The sequence below is a fragment of the Leucopleurus acutus genome (assembly GCF_964270905.1).
Source record: "Leucopleurus acutus genome assembly, chromosome: 15".
Classification (NCBI taxonomy): Eukaryota; Metazoa; Chordata; class Mammalia; order Artiodactyla; family Delphinidae; genus Leucopleurus; species Leucopleurus acutus.
Genome location: NC_139157.1, coordinates 42,588,008 through 42,603,074, shown reverse-complemented (window position 1 = coordinate 42,603,074; position 15,067 = coordinate 42,588,008). Strand labels below are relative to the sequence as shown.

At 43.1% G+C, this 15,067-nt stretch overlaps 1 protein-coding gene across 1 annotated transcript in view; it reads left to right on the top strand.

The window, feature by feature from the left end:
* Positions 1-4,738: 4,738 nt before the first annotated feature.
* SLC35F1 (solute carrier family 35 member F1) overlaps positions 4,739-15,067 on the top strand; it is a gene marked incomplete at both ends in the record, with an annotated part of 421,977 nt that continues 411,648 nt past the window's right edge. Inside the window, one exon of the mRNA XM_082855277.1 lies at positions 4,739-4,911. Coding sequence (XP_082711403.1) covers positions 4,739-4,911 — 173 coding nt within the window. The remainder of the gene's footprint in view (positions 4,912-15,067) is intronic.

Below are 15,067 nucleotides of genomic sequence, written 5' to 3'. Positions count from 1 at the left end.
CTAAATTAGCCCTGAGAAAAATTGCCCTTCAGTAAGGTTTTTGGCCTCTTTAAAATGTATTACCAAATAGAGAATATGGCATGTTCAAGTCTGAGTCACAAAATAAGAAACTGGAGTTAGGTACAAACTTAGGAGTTCACTTGGGTTTCTGAGTGAACAAAAATATCACAAATATATTTTCATGTATTTTTTTGGGAAGATTAAGTAGAAATGCTTTAAAAATAAAAAGAATTTATAAATAAAAGAGAAATTGTTATTGGGTTAGAGGTAGACTATTTGCCTTCTCACTATTTGACCAAGTAATGTTGAAAGATACCCAGTATGAGACAACTTATTCCCATTGACTTTAACAACTCACCGATGTTTACAAACCTAAGGGGAAAAAAAAATCTGCTATATCCAACTGAATGAATAAACTCAACCGTGTTTAATTTTTGATTTGTAAAGTGAAAAAAAATTGTTTACCATCTTCCTACCTTCCCCACTTTGCTGCCAGAAGATGTTAACTAGAAAATGATGTCTCACCATTTATTATATTCTATGATTTTATGTCAACCCAAAAGACAAGAAATTACTTGTTGAATTGTAGCTGAATCTCTCTGTTGGGAAACTGAAGGTTTATCAGTGAGGAAAGGATAGGCATCTCCAGAGAATGGAAGCACAATTAGCAAATTAATGAATCTGTCTATAGATTTATTGTGACAATTATTTGTTAGCTCAACTAAGAAATTGTTGCAGCTCTTGATGGCGACCCCGTCTTTTCCCCCTTAGCTGCAATCTGCTTAGGAAGGTGCCTTGACAACACCAAGAATTCAATGGAGAAAAAAAATGTCAGAGTTACACTTCTGTATTTTCCCTTTCTTTAGAAAAAATGTTTATTTTTGTCAAATTTATATCTGTACATGGTTTAAAGAGTCGATCCTACAGCTTTGTTAAGCAAAACAGTGGTGCCTCTCCCCACCTCTCCACCATTTTCCCCTTCACCACAAGCAATCACTTTCCACTGTCTTAGCTGATTCTCTTATTGATCAAGATGCAGTGTCTGCATTGTTATGGCTCAGCAAACACAATTTGGAGTTTAGACAATTAGTGAACTGTGATTACTTTTCACCTCAGGCCTGAACAGCTCTCAGTTATCACTGGAGTTCATAAGTACCATTTTTTGAAATTTTCTTTTTCACTTGTTGTTAAGACCTACCCATTCTACTCTTTTTCCCTTTCCCCTCTCCACAAATTTCCCACCAGCTTTGTTTTCTTCTCTCCTGCGTGAATTCAATTAAGTGAATGAAACTCCGAAGCTCTATCATTCTAGATGCCATGCGTTTAGTAGTGTCTGTTGTGTAGATTCAACCAGACTTAGGAGAGAAAGAAAAAGAGTGAGAGAATGGCACGGGGAAAGTATATGGGCACTGGGTATTTGCAGTAGTACAAGCAATTCCAGACACCTGTTGAGCAATTTGGAGAGACTCATCCATCACTTCTGAAGCATAACTTTAGCTTTAATCTGATAAACACACAGGTGTGGTCTATGCTAAACAGATTGGTCATAATGCCTGGTGACTGAGGTCTGAATCACAGACCAAAGTCTACTCTTCCTTACACGAGTGGAAGTGTCTTCAAAATCAGCAACATCAGAGAAAGTGTTGCTGAGATTCAACTTCTGCTCCCTAAAGGAATTCAACAGTGCTAGTGTGTGTCTTAAGTGAGGTTTGGATGATGTAAGGGGAAGAGTGGAATGGAAATTTTGCAGTAGTGATGTGCCCATAACCACAACTGGTCAGAGAGGTAAACTGAGCAGTCAAGTATGACCCTGGCATCCACATGCCACTATTAAAAACTCCAGCGGACAGCCTTCATCCCTTGAGGCCAAAGAGGCAGCTGGGGGGAAAAAGGGAAATAGGCCTTCCCCTCATCTTTTCTGTTTAATTCCATTCAGACACACCACTTGACCTTTGCGCTTTTAATACCTGTTTCTCTGTCTCTCAAACGCAATTCAGCTCCTTTTTAGGAGATGCTCATGAAACACAGAATTGGAGGATAAGAAGGGAACTGCTGTTGTATCCCCTTTACCATAATGAATAATAAAAACATGGTGCTCGAGACTGCTTTTGGGTCTTTTCTTAATAGCGAGATTGAAATTCTACATCTCTCATCCTGTTCTCTCCCATCTTGGTTTTCTCCCTTCCTGATTCAGCGGAGATTTAGATCATTTGCATTCAGTGGTCCCTCTAGAGGAATGACCATGTGAAAATGCTGACATTGAAGTGCAGACACAGCACTTGTGACGTGCCAAAAACATTCAAGTGGAAGCAAGCCAAATGTGAAGGAAGAGGGCACTGAAGCAAACGTTCAAGGCAGACACCTGAAATTACCATAAACGTTGTTTTAATAGAGAGACTCCAACCATGATTTGTTGTCAGGTTCAGCTGAAGTGCATTTCATTCATCTCCTACATTTGGTGGGTCCTCCAAGGGCAAACTCATTATGAACTATTAGAATCTTAATGCCCATGAGGTTACAAACCTTGATCCTATGCGTAACAATTCTTCAGAGCATCCTGTACAAATCTGAGGTGGAGAAATATGAGAATGATTGCTGAGAAAGAATGGGACAGTGTGTGAATTATAAAGGGGAAAATGTTCTAATTTGAATTAATTTTGGTAGAAAAAGACTTCAGGGATATTTCAGGTGGTAACTGGGTTTTAATAAATTGAAACATAGATTGGAGAGTGTTTTTGGATAGCTGTTTCCTCACATGTTCAATGATTAAAAAAAAAAAAGTGCTCCCAATCTTGTTAAAGGAATGGTAACTTACTTCTTAACCAAAAAAAATGAATCTCATCTTCTTTTTATCCTCCCGTCTCCCTTTTCCCCTCTGTTAATCAGACAGCCCATCCCTTTTTTCAGTGTTAGCTTTCTCCTCAACCCCCTTCTCTGTGGCACATCCTATCACCAGTATTTTTTTTTTTTTGCGGTACGCGGGCCTCTCACTGCTGTGGCCTCTGCCGTTGCGGAGCACAGGCTCCGGACGCGCAGGCTCAGCGGCCATGGCTCACGGGCCCAGCTGCTCCGCGGCATGTGGGATCTTCCCGGACCGAGGCACGAACCCGGGTTCCCTGCATTGGCAGGAGGACTCTCAACCACTGCGCCACCAGGGAAGCCCTCACTAGTATTTTTTATTTGCTGGTTTCCAGTGCATTTGCATTCAGTGGTGGTATCAGCTTGCTTTTCTGTAGATATACTTACCTATTAAACATATACAGGGCAAATAATTCCACATACTGCACTGAAATGGAAAAAAATGTTAAATGTGTATCATTTTTCACTATAGGATCTCTATCCAGGCAGTCTAGATAAAGAAAAATGTGAAAAATCTCTCTCTCTTAGGAGTCAACTATTAACTGGGATCTAGATCAATAGGTCTGAGAGATGCCTGGGACAGAGAATCAGTTTCCTTTGGTGGCAATATCGTGTTCAGGTCTAAGATTTCTGAGCCAGATACACAGGGGTTTTCCCTTTTGAGAGTAGAGATCTGTGGTAGTAGCGCCACTGAAGAAGCTGTCAGGGCCCCCTGCTGGGTGGTTTCCCTCATTTAACTCTTACAGCACCGCGGGGAGAGAGACAGTAGTCCCGCTGCACAAAGGAGAATTCAAGTAAATTGTTTAGGGAGTCTCTGCTAATAAGTTTTAGAGGCACGATTGGAACTCAAATCTGCCTACATTCCCTTCATAGTGTTATGAAACCGAGACGTTGAGTTGGTCTGATATGCTTTTTCCAGTCCCCAGAATGAATTATTTGTGAGAAGTTGTTTCTCCTCCAGTTTCTTCCAGGCCCGTTATAGTGACTGTAGGTGTAATATTTAGGATACTCGAGTTTGGCTTTGTAATCCAGGGCCGGCGCCCATTCTCAGCATCCTGTCGTTCTCCCGGGAAAGTGGTGCTAGCTTCCGCAGCATCTCGGCAGGAGAGGGGAGTTCCCTCTAACTAAAGAGGGAGGATCTATTTTCAACCTCACGAGCCGGGGGGGGAACCCACAAACAGACAAACAACAACAACCCCCAAAGAAAACAATCACAGCAACCCAGACCGTGGGCCTCTGGTGGACTGGGGACGGGAGGGTCGCGGCATCGAGGCACCTCGGGAGCGCCCTCTGGCGAGAACAGAGCGCGCGTCCCCCGCCCGGCCCCCCTTCGCCGCTGGCGCTGCGCCCCCGCCAGGCTCTTTGGGTTCACTCTCGGTCTCTCACTCCGTGAGACACAGACGGCAGCTTTCCGAGCGAGCGGGGGAACGGCTGAGGCGGCGCCAGCGCCACTGCCGCCGCTCGCCCCGAGAAGACCTGGGCACCGGGAGAGAAGCCAAGGCCCGGAGCCCCATCCCCTCTCTCCTCTGGGGTCTCCTAGCCGACCGGCCGCTCGGCGCCCCCGCGCGACACCCTTCACGGCCACTTCGCGGGGCGTGCCGGGACTTGAGGACGCGGCTCGGGAAGAGCTGGGGCAGGAGGCGGCGGCGGCGGAGCGAGGGTGCGCACACTGGGACTGGAGAGGTGTGAGTGGCGGGCTGGGCGGCGGCGGCGGCGGCCGTAGCCGCGGGTGCCTCCCCGCCTCGCCGCTTGGCAGGCAGCACCGCCTCCCCGGGCCGCGGCCGCCCGGCAGAGTCCTCCGCGCGTTCCCGGGCCCGGAGCCGGCGCACGATGCGCCCAGCAGCGTTCTGATCGCCGCCGCGCCGCCGCCTCCGCCGCGATGATTCCCCCCGAGCCGCAGCAGCAGCAGCTGCAGCCGCCGCCGCCGGCCCCGCCGAACCATGTGGTGACCACCATCGAGAACCTGCCGGCCGAGGGCAGCGGCGGCGGCGGAAGCCTGTCCGCCTCCTCCCGGGCCGGCGTGCGCCAGAGGATCCGCAAAGTGCTGAACAGGTGAGCGGCGGCGGGGGCACGGGGCTGCGGCTGCGGGCGCCCGGCCCGGGGACCCCTCCATCCCCCGGGCGGCCCGGAGGCCCTTTGGGACGGACGGAGTCGCGTCCGGGGAGACTGAGGAGAGCGGGCGACGACGCGCCCCGCGCTGGCGGAGAGGCCGCGGCAGCTTTGTCCCGGAGCGGGGAGCCCCGTGGAGCCCCGGAGCGCCCGGGCGCCGGCTGGTCCGAGGCGGGAGTTCGGGGAGAGGCGGGGTTCTGCTAGCCTGGCTGCTGTGTGTCCGCGCTCACACCCTCGCACACGCGTGTCGCCTCGCGTCCCTCTCCCACTCGGGCTCCAGCTTTGCGCTCGGGGGCCAGAGCGGACCTGGGGGTGGCCGGGGAGGAGGCGGGAAGGCGCAGAGCTGCGGGGATGGCGTGGAAGTCGCCGGCCTCGCGCTCCGCCCGGAGGTATCCCAGCCCCTCGCCGGGAGATGGGGTAATGGAGACAGACCCGGCGGGCGGCGCGGGGACCCACTTCTCCCGCCCTGCGCTCCAGTTGCGGCTCCGACTCTTTCTGTCTGGGAGCGGGGATGGGAAGGCTACAGGCCTGGGTCAGACCCAGGCAAAGTGCAGAAATGTTGCGGGAAGGGTATGAGGAGGAGGCTCCTGGCTGTGTCGAAGCCAGAGGAGGCGAACGCTGGTGGCCGGCGCCTCCAGTGCTGGAATCTGCGCAGTGGATGGATCAAGGACGAGGCGTTTAGGATGAGAACCCGGGTTGATGTGAGATGGGGCCCCCCCTGGCGCCCCTGAGTCGGCCGTGATGCGAAAGGGACTTTTTCTACTAAAGTAACTTGAAATGGTTGAAGAGCTGACACTTAAAAATCAAATAGAGAACTGGTTGTGTGTGTTTTTATTTGGGTGCGTGCCTTTCGATGCATCTGTTGGGGGTAACTCTTAAGGTTGCTCTGTGCGTACAGGTTTCTGTGTGGCACTCTTTTGGGGTAGCCGAGATTTCCCCCAGGGATTCACCTCGAGCTCTTTGGGGCTGAAAGCTCTAGTGGGAGCACAAAATACGTACAGAAATAGAAGCTTGAAAAGCTCCTTATTTTCGGAGTATGGTTTAATTTAGTCATATGAAATCCCAAACCATTCAGGAGTCTTCACCTGTGAAGACTTAACGTATATTAGCTTACTTGTGGGTACTTCCATGTGTTTCCATTTATTATCAAACGAGAAGAAATTCACTCTGAAGTGAGACAGGAGTTGGTAATAGAAACTCAAGCTCTTTACTTCCCTTTGATTTGTAGCTTAGAATAACACCTTCCAAAATATTACATATTACATCTAAAAAAGATAATGAGCAGAATAAATCAAGAAGATGCTGGCTCAGTACCTATTCTGTGGGCTTCCTATCCTTTCTGAATACCTGTGATGTTTTTGAATTGTAAATGACTTGGCATTGGCTGTTTAAATTTTTATGCAGAATATGTTAATTATTAATTTCCCTCATCAAGCTGAGAAAAAACTGGTGCTATTGTTCATTTATCTTTGCTTGATTGTAAGTTATTATTGACTCTGTGCAGGTTATTTCTTGATGTTTCGTGGATCTTAGAGTCCAGAATAACAAGAGCACTGAGGTGGGAGCTGAGGGGCTTGGTCTGTCATCATTCCTCTGCCGCTGACTTGCCACGTGGCTTGGGGCAGAGCTGTTCATCTCCATGGCTCTTGGTTTCTTCATTTGTAAAATGTGTTTTGTACTTGTCTTACCTCTCTTATCATGGTTTCGAGAAATAGACTTGGGAAAGTATAAAGCTTTACACGAATTCATTATTCAACCGAATTCTGTTGTCTAAGGGAGGACAGTGAGAATATCGTACACAAGTTAATTGAAGTCATGGTACATCATGGGGAGAATGTTGTATTTTACTAGCCTTCAGTGATCTGTGACATGAGTTTTATAGAGGAGGAACTTAGACTGAAAGGTTGGGTTCATGACATTTCCTGGCAGATACATCTGTGAATGGAACCCTAGGGTTATAGCCTTTAGATTTCAACTGAAACATTTGGTTGTCTTTCAAAGATCTTCAGAATTTTCAGTGTAATATTTTGTATTAAGTAGATGATCTTTCCTTAGCCTTAAAGGATAAGAAGAAAATATTTCTTTGGAGCAGGAGCGCCTTTGGTAAGGAGACTGAAGAAAATCAGAATAAGTGTAAAAATCCTGGTGGAGTAATTTCGTTAGCATGCTGATGGGCTTGGCTTTTGCTCCATGATTATGTCAACAGGAGACAGCACTAGTTGTGGCTGTTGAATGGTTGGGCTCTGTGTAAAAACAAGAGGTGGGGGGCGGGAGTGGAATTTTCGAGTTCCTGTGCCAGCACTTAGGTGTGGCTCCCCTCTGGTCTGAACCCTCCCAGGTATCTTGGACTAGGCAGTAATGGCTTTAAGGCTGGCCCATTGGGTGCCATATCATAAGCATCTTTGTTCATTTTCTAAAAGCTAAAGATCCCTTTTTGCTTCTTTGTCTTCTTTTCCTCTTCCTCTTTCCTTAATACTTCTATTTCCTTCACCTACGTTGCCCTATCAACTAACTGTCTTCTGGACAATTTTCCTTTCATCTACCTCTGGCATGCAGCAACTTAGCTGCTAGCAGAAAGTGAGGTTGGAAATCTGGAAGTTTGGAGCCAATATGAAAAATATCCCTCTAACTTTTGGCGTGCAGATATACTGTTGGCAGCGTTCTAGTGCTGTGAGCTGGCCAGTAGAGTCTCTTCAGTGACTGAGTGGGGCATTGCACCACTGTTAGTTACTCTGAGCATCCCACTGGGCCAGAGGTGCGGTGCTGAGAGACTGAGGATGGTGCCCTGGGACCAGGAGTGTCAGACTGTGAGCACCGCAAGCCTGGTGAACTGCCTGCCACTGGTCACAGCCTGTAACAGTAGCTACCTGCCAACCCAGAGGAAGAAATGCCAGCACATATGCTGTCTGTATCCTGCCTACCGAGGGATAGGTAAAGGGAGAAGTACTGATTAATAATTAAACGTACTGTCTTTCAAGAAGCTTAGAATGAAAATGCAGTGTTACCTTAATGCAATCTGCCTTACATTGTCCTGCATCATTTTATTTCCTCAGTATATCTCCATATCCTTTCCCCTTTCTTTAAAGGCTTATTGAGTTGGATGGTTGCATTTTTTGTATGACAAATAGGGCATCTCACTGATTGACTACTCCCTGTAGAACAATTAGAGTAGAATATAATAGTATCCATGATTTTGGTGAAAGAGGAGGTGCTAGATAATTATTTTTACCAGTTAATGGGATGTGTCACATTCTTCTCCCCTGTCCTGTTCAAAATTGTTTTGGCAGTGTGATGCAAGAAGTACAAGATGATTTAGATGCTGGGATAATTGTTACTTCTTTAATTCCCAAAGATTTAGAATAATGTCTTGGTTCAAAGAAGGAAAAAATTATGGCAAACTCCTCTTCCCTTATTTCTTGAGTGTGAGATAGTATTTATTACCCTGCCACAGGCAAGCAAGATATGACAAAAAAGAAAATACTTCAAGGGCAACAGTTGATGACCCTCTCACAGAAACTGCTGATACTAGTAGATTTCTTAGAAACATATAGGAGTAGATACTAATCTATGTAGTATCTGAAGATTTTCTGCTCTAAAATGATTTCATTATGAAATGTTTGTGAAAAACGAGTGATAGCTTGTTTTATGTTTTGCATGTGTGCGATTTTATTTATCTTTTCCCACTTGAATATTAGTTTCAGATCTTAATAAAAATAACCATGAATTTCAAGTTTTGACCCAGTTTCTTCCCAATAAGAGATGCATTGGGTTGTTTCAAGTTATAAAGGCATTTCTGCCTTTTTCTGTCTTGTGGTGGGGATGTTTAATCATTGGAATGGAACCACGAGTGTGACTCTGGGTCATCCATCCATTTGATTTGAAACTAGCTGATTTCTAACTTACATTTTGATTTATTTCATTAATTTTCAAATTTATGAAACTTTTTTGAATTGAAAACTAAAAAGCATTAAGGAAGATACATAGGAGAGTTGGTAGCAATCCTACATAAAATCGATATCCATGTGGGAAGTTACCATATGTGATGGGACAGTATGTATATATAGCTTTTCTGAGTTATTAAGTAAGGCAGAGAGAACATGGTGAACCAACAGAAGGGCTGCCAGGAACAGAGTTATGCTTGTACTATTAGGTACAGTTGATGAAGACATCTGTTATCATTTAGGTGATCCTTTTTTATCAAATGGGACGACTTTTGTTAAAAAATTGATAGTGAGGCTCTTCCTCAAGCTACTCCTTCTAACAGATGTCAGAATGAAAGGGGAAGACCAACCAGTAATGAGGATAATTGATACAGAATATTCCAAATGGAACAGCATGGTATGATTAAAAACAGACATTTCTAAGATTAGTAGTAAACAAAAGATGTCTGAAGGACACATTTATTTTTAACTAAAGGACAAAATTATAAAACTGGAAGATCATCCAGTATATTTTTTTGCATGGAGCTTGGAAAACTGAATGTTCATATTAAAGGAATATTTGGTTTACCTTGGATAAAGTGGTGCATTTCCAAGGAAGTAACGTGTAAGAAAATGGACCTATCTTCATGTAATTTTTCTTTGACCTTTTACTCTCGCAAGGTCGTTCAGTGCCTCCGGACCATAATAAAAGATGTCTGTTTTTACTGTACACTGCTATAGATGTAGACAATATGGCAAATTGAGTTGGCTGCCCATATAGTTCTAAAGTTACTTAATGCAAGAGCTGATTTATTATTTAATTGCCGTTTCTCATAAAAATAGAATACAGCATGTGAAAGTACCACCACCAGGTTTTAGTTTAGCTTTCTCATTCATTTGAGTTCAGGCCAATGAGCATTCACTGAACCTTGTTCAAACACATTAATTCTTGATTATGTTTCTAGAAAAGTATACTTAGAGGAAGTCAAATGCCAATAGATACATGGAAAAATACCCCATACTATTTGGCATATTTCTTGACTGTGACATGAACATCTACATGTATACATTCCTTTATTCTTTTTTTTTACTTTAAACTTTTGAATTTTATTTTATTTATTTTTTTATACAGCAGGTTCTTATTAGTTATCCATTTTATACATGTTAGTGTATATATGTAAGGTCTGAAACCACATAACATAAACTTTACCATCTTAAGCATTTTAAGTGTACAGTATAGTAGTGCTAGCTGTATGCACGTCGTTATGCAGCAGACCTCTAGAATTTTTTTAATCTTGCAAAACTGAAACTCTGTGTCCATTGAACAATAACTCCTCTTTTCCCTTCCCCACTGACCCTGGCAACCACCATTCTACCTTCTGTTTCTAAGAGTTTGATTATTGTAGATACCTCATATAAATGGAATCATGCAGTGTTTGTCTTTTTGTAATTGGTTTATTTTATTTAGCATAATGTCCTCAAGGTTCATTCACATTGCCACAAGTGGCAGAATTTCCTAAGGCTAAATAATATTCCATTATGTGTGTGTGTGTGTGTGTGTGTGTGTGTGTGTAAGTAATACCACATTTTCTTTATCCATTCACTTATTGATGGACATTTAGGTTACTTCCATCTCTTGGGTCTTGTGAATAAAGCTGCAATGAAAATGAATGTGCAAATGTCTCCTCAAGATCCTGTTTTCAGTTTTTTTAGGCTATATAACCAGAATTGGGATTGCTGAATCATATGTTCTATTTTTAATTTTTTGAGGAACCTCCATACCATTTTTCATAGCAGTGGTACCATTTTGCGTTTTCACCAACAGTGCACAAGGGTTCCAGTATCTCTACATCCTGCTAACACTGTGTTTGTTTGTTTTTGATAGCAGCCATCCTAATGGGTGTGAAGTGATATCTCATTGTGGTTTTGATTTGCATTTCCCTAATAATCACTGATTTTGAGCATCTTTTCATATACTCGTTGGCCATTTGTATATCTTCTTTGAAGAAATGTCTATTCAAATCCTTTGCTCATTTTACAATTGGATTGTTTGGTTTTGTTGTTGTTGTTGAGTGGTAGGACTTCTTTATAAATTCTGGATATTAACCCCTTATCAGATATATGATTTGCAAGCATTTTCTTCCATTCCAGTGGTTGTTTTTTCACTCTGTTGATTGTTTCTATATTCATTTGTTCCTAATCACTTTCTGTGTGCTGAGTCCTCTTCTGGAGGACACATACATAGCAAAACATTATTCTTGCTTGAAGGACCTCAAAATCTAACTGGGTAGCTTGGCATATGTACTGCTATTGAGAGTGAATGATTATAATCTGTAATCTGAATTTTTATGCATAATGCTTAATTGTATGCTTCTAAATATCTAGATGCTAGAATCATATAAATAAGTTGTCCTGTGTTTTGTTTAAGTATATTATTATTAAACTTTTTAAAATATTGTTTTCTGCTAGATTTAAATTTTCAACTCTCAAGAAAATTTACCTATGTGACTGTGATGTTAAAAAATACCTTACATACCATTTTACAAGTTCTGATATTATGAACCATCAATTCCTGCCCTTTTAACAAATTAATTAGGGAAAGCTAGTACAACTGAATACACATTTAAAGGAGGCTAAACGTAAAAAGAAACGAAATCGAGTTATTTGTAGTGGGGTGGATGGACCTAGAGACTGTCACACAGAGTGAAGTAAGTCAGAAAGAGAAAAACAAACACCATATGCTAACACATATACATGGACTCTAAAAAAAAATGGTTCTGATGAACCTAGGGGCAGGACAAGAATAAAGACAGCAGGCGCAGAGAATGGACTTGAGGACATGGGGGTGGGGGGAGGGTAAGCTGGGACGAAGTGAGAGAGAGCATTGACATATATACACTACCAAATGTAAAATAGATAACTAGTGGGAAGCAGCTGCATGGCACAGGGAGATCAGCTCGGTGCTTTGTGACCACCTAGAGGGGTGGCATAGGGAGGGTGGGAGGGAGATGCAAGAGGGAGGGAGTATGAGGATATATGTATACATATAGCTGATTCACTTTGTTATAAAGCAGAAACTAACACACCATTGTAAAGCAATTATACTCCAATAAAGATGTAAAAAAAAAATAAAGGAGGCTAAAAACGAAAACATGCTAATTATATCCAGATTTAGAGTGACAGGGCTACAATTCCCAATCATTCCTGGCTTGGAGATAGTACAAGGTACTGATCCATTGTGTAAGACAAATACTTCACTGGTTTCTCTTTTCCTCGTCCACTCATTCATTCAATCAGTCAGTCATTTATTCAATGAGTATTTATTAAGTGTTTAGTATATGTTGGACACTGCTGGATCATAGTGGTGAACCAGACAGTCATGGGGCTGACGTGGACCCTTGAGTGCCATTGGCGGAGTTTCTAACTGTTATTACCCTTTCAATATAATCTATCAAGGGGACAATTTAAGTAAAGTAGAAATAAAGATAACATACATCAAAATGATTAGATTTTCAAGCTGATCTAACAGAGATGCAGAAAAAAGCCCCATAATTTAGCTGTTTCACCTGTAAGAAAACTACTCAAGAGGAAGACTGAACCCATAATAAAATTACTTGGAGTTTACACATAGGTAAGAGGCAGATCTTTCTTGAGGAATACAATACAATTTGTTTCACTTAGGACTTTAAACAAAGGAGGAATAGCCATTAATGTTCATCTACTTTCAGAGTGTTAGAAGAAAAAGTGCCATTTCAGGGCGAGCCTATCAAGGTCATTGCCATATAACCCAAGAGAATAGAGTTTCCTGAAAATATCAACATTCTGACAGTGCATACACAACTTTGAGGGAGCTTGGGGACATGTTTGTGCACTGCAGGTAAGAGAGATTGAGGGTGATTTGGAAGGACTTGATTGCTTTACTATGTAATTTGATACAACCTATGAGTGTTTGAATTAAAATGAGCATTTAGACAGTAGCTCAAATTCTTAAATTTTATATTATAAAGCATACATTTTATATTATAAAATTTTACATCATATGTTATTCTCATAATAATCTTTTTATAGATGTGGAAACCAATTTTTTTTTTTTTTAGTGTTTCTTTATTTGGCTTTACCGGGTCTTTGTTGCAGCATGTGGGATCTTTTTACTTGTGACATGCGGGATCTAGTTCTTTGACCAGGGATCGAACCCCAGCTCCCTGCATTGGGAGTGTGGAGTCTTAACCACTGGACCACCAGGGAAGTCCCATGGAAACCAATTTTTATGGTAACACAGCTAAGTGCTTTTATAAGACTACAGAGGAAGGAGAGACTAGGCTGGAGACAGGGCAGGAGGGTTTAGGGATGGCATTTGTCCTTGGCATTGGAAGATGGGGTCTTAGGTTGGGCTGCTATAACAAAATATCATAGACTGGGCAGCTTAAACAACAGACATTTATTTCTTACAGTTCTGCAGGCTGGAAAGTCTGAGATCAGAGCGCTGGCAGATTGCATGTCTGGTGAGGGCCTTCTTGACTTGCAGACAGCTGTCTTGTACCCACACATGGTGGAGGGAGAGAGTGAGAGTGAAAGAGAGTGAAAGGGAGAGAGAGATCTCCTTTCCCATCTTGTAAGGATACTAATTTCATAATGAGGACGTCACCCTCATGACCTCATCTAAATCTAACACCTCCAAAGGTTCCACCTCCAAATACTCTTACACTGGGGAGTTAGGCTTTAACACATGTATTTTGGCGGGGACATAAACATGTGATCTGTAGCAGATGGGTAGGATAGGAACACATGCAAGAAGGGAGATGACAGAAAGGATGAACCAAATATAGAGTAAGAGACTGGAGGAGGATTAAATGACCAGTTTGACAATATTATATGTAGGTAAAAAGGCAGTAGAGTGAAGTAAGGCTAGAATTGCAGGATGGAGTCAGATAATGGAAAGCCTTAGACACTCTAATATGAGTTAGACTGTGGGTTATTATTTTTGCAGGTTATTGAGTAGAGAAAGGACTTGATCAGAGATCTGCCCGAACATTATATTTTGGACAAAGTCTGTAGGAGAGATGGACAGAGGATGGACTAGGGTTTAGGGGTCAGTTAGGTGGCTACTGTAGCCGTATAGGGGAGTGGAGACAGGAGTCTAAATGGGATGGAGGCGGCCAGGTTGGAGAGGGAAGTGCTGTAATTTGAACAGAATGTGGACCAGGGTCAGAGAGAGGAAGATTAGATTATTTTTGAGAAGGTACTCAATAGTGTCTGCAACATAGTGGGTGGTTAATACTTGTTTGCTGAAAGGTTATAAACTTGCTACAAGGAAGGGATCTGCTCACTAGGGCAGAAGAGACCTAGGGTGTTACCCGAACTAGACAGGCAGCTGGAGGACCTTAGCCAGCTACTCAGTTGTCTGTGGACCTGTGCTGATTCACAGATTGTGTAACCAGCCTGTGAGAAGAACAGAGATCAAGAGTAAGCATTAGAAATAGCTATAGCAACTTGACAGAGTACTTTTATGTTTTTTTTCTAATATTAAAATATTGGGTCATGTATTTTAATTTTTGTTTTTTTGCCATTTTATTTTTCTAGTAGTTGATTTTTTGAATTGTATTTTACAAAAGAATTGTCTTCAGTGAGTTGAAAAAAAAAAGAACCAATATCTTATAACAGATAGTTTGAGAAGCGCTGGTCCCAGTCCAGTATCCAAGAGGGAGCAACAGCGAGTCTGGATTCTGGAAGTGCATCTAATCATGGGGTAGGTAGGGGGTCCTCACAGTGGCAGCATTCGGCTGGTGCTAATCATGGCCCTGGAAATCTGTACATCCCAGCTGGCAATGTGGAGGCAGCAGGTTAGACCTGACAATAGCTACATTAAGTATCAAGGACTCAACCCAACAGGCTAGGTTGGGGCTCCCACCTTAAAGGGATCCCCTGGAATGTTAGGCGGGGAAGCTCTTTAGCGATGAGAAGGGGTACAGCGCAGCATCGCAGTTCTGTGGAATGGGGTATAAGTGGAGAGTGCTATTTTTCAAGGATCTTAAAGTTAAAGAGAGTAGATTCTAGGTCTGAGTGCAGAAAGGAGGGTCAGGGTTACAGGGGGGCTCAGCGTGAGCAGCAGGACCACTGGCATGGCTCTACTTCAAGCTCTGCGGAGCATAGAGTAGGAACTCTTCAGCCATTCAGCACCA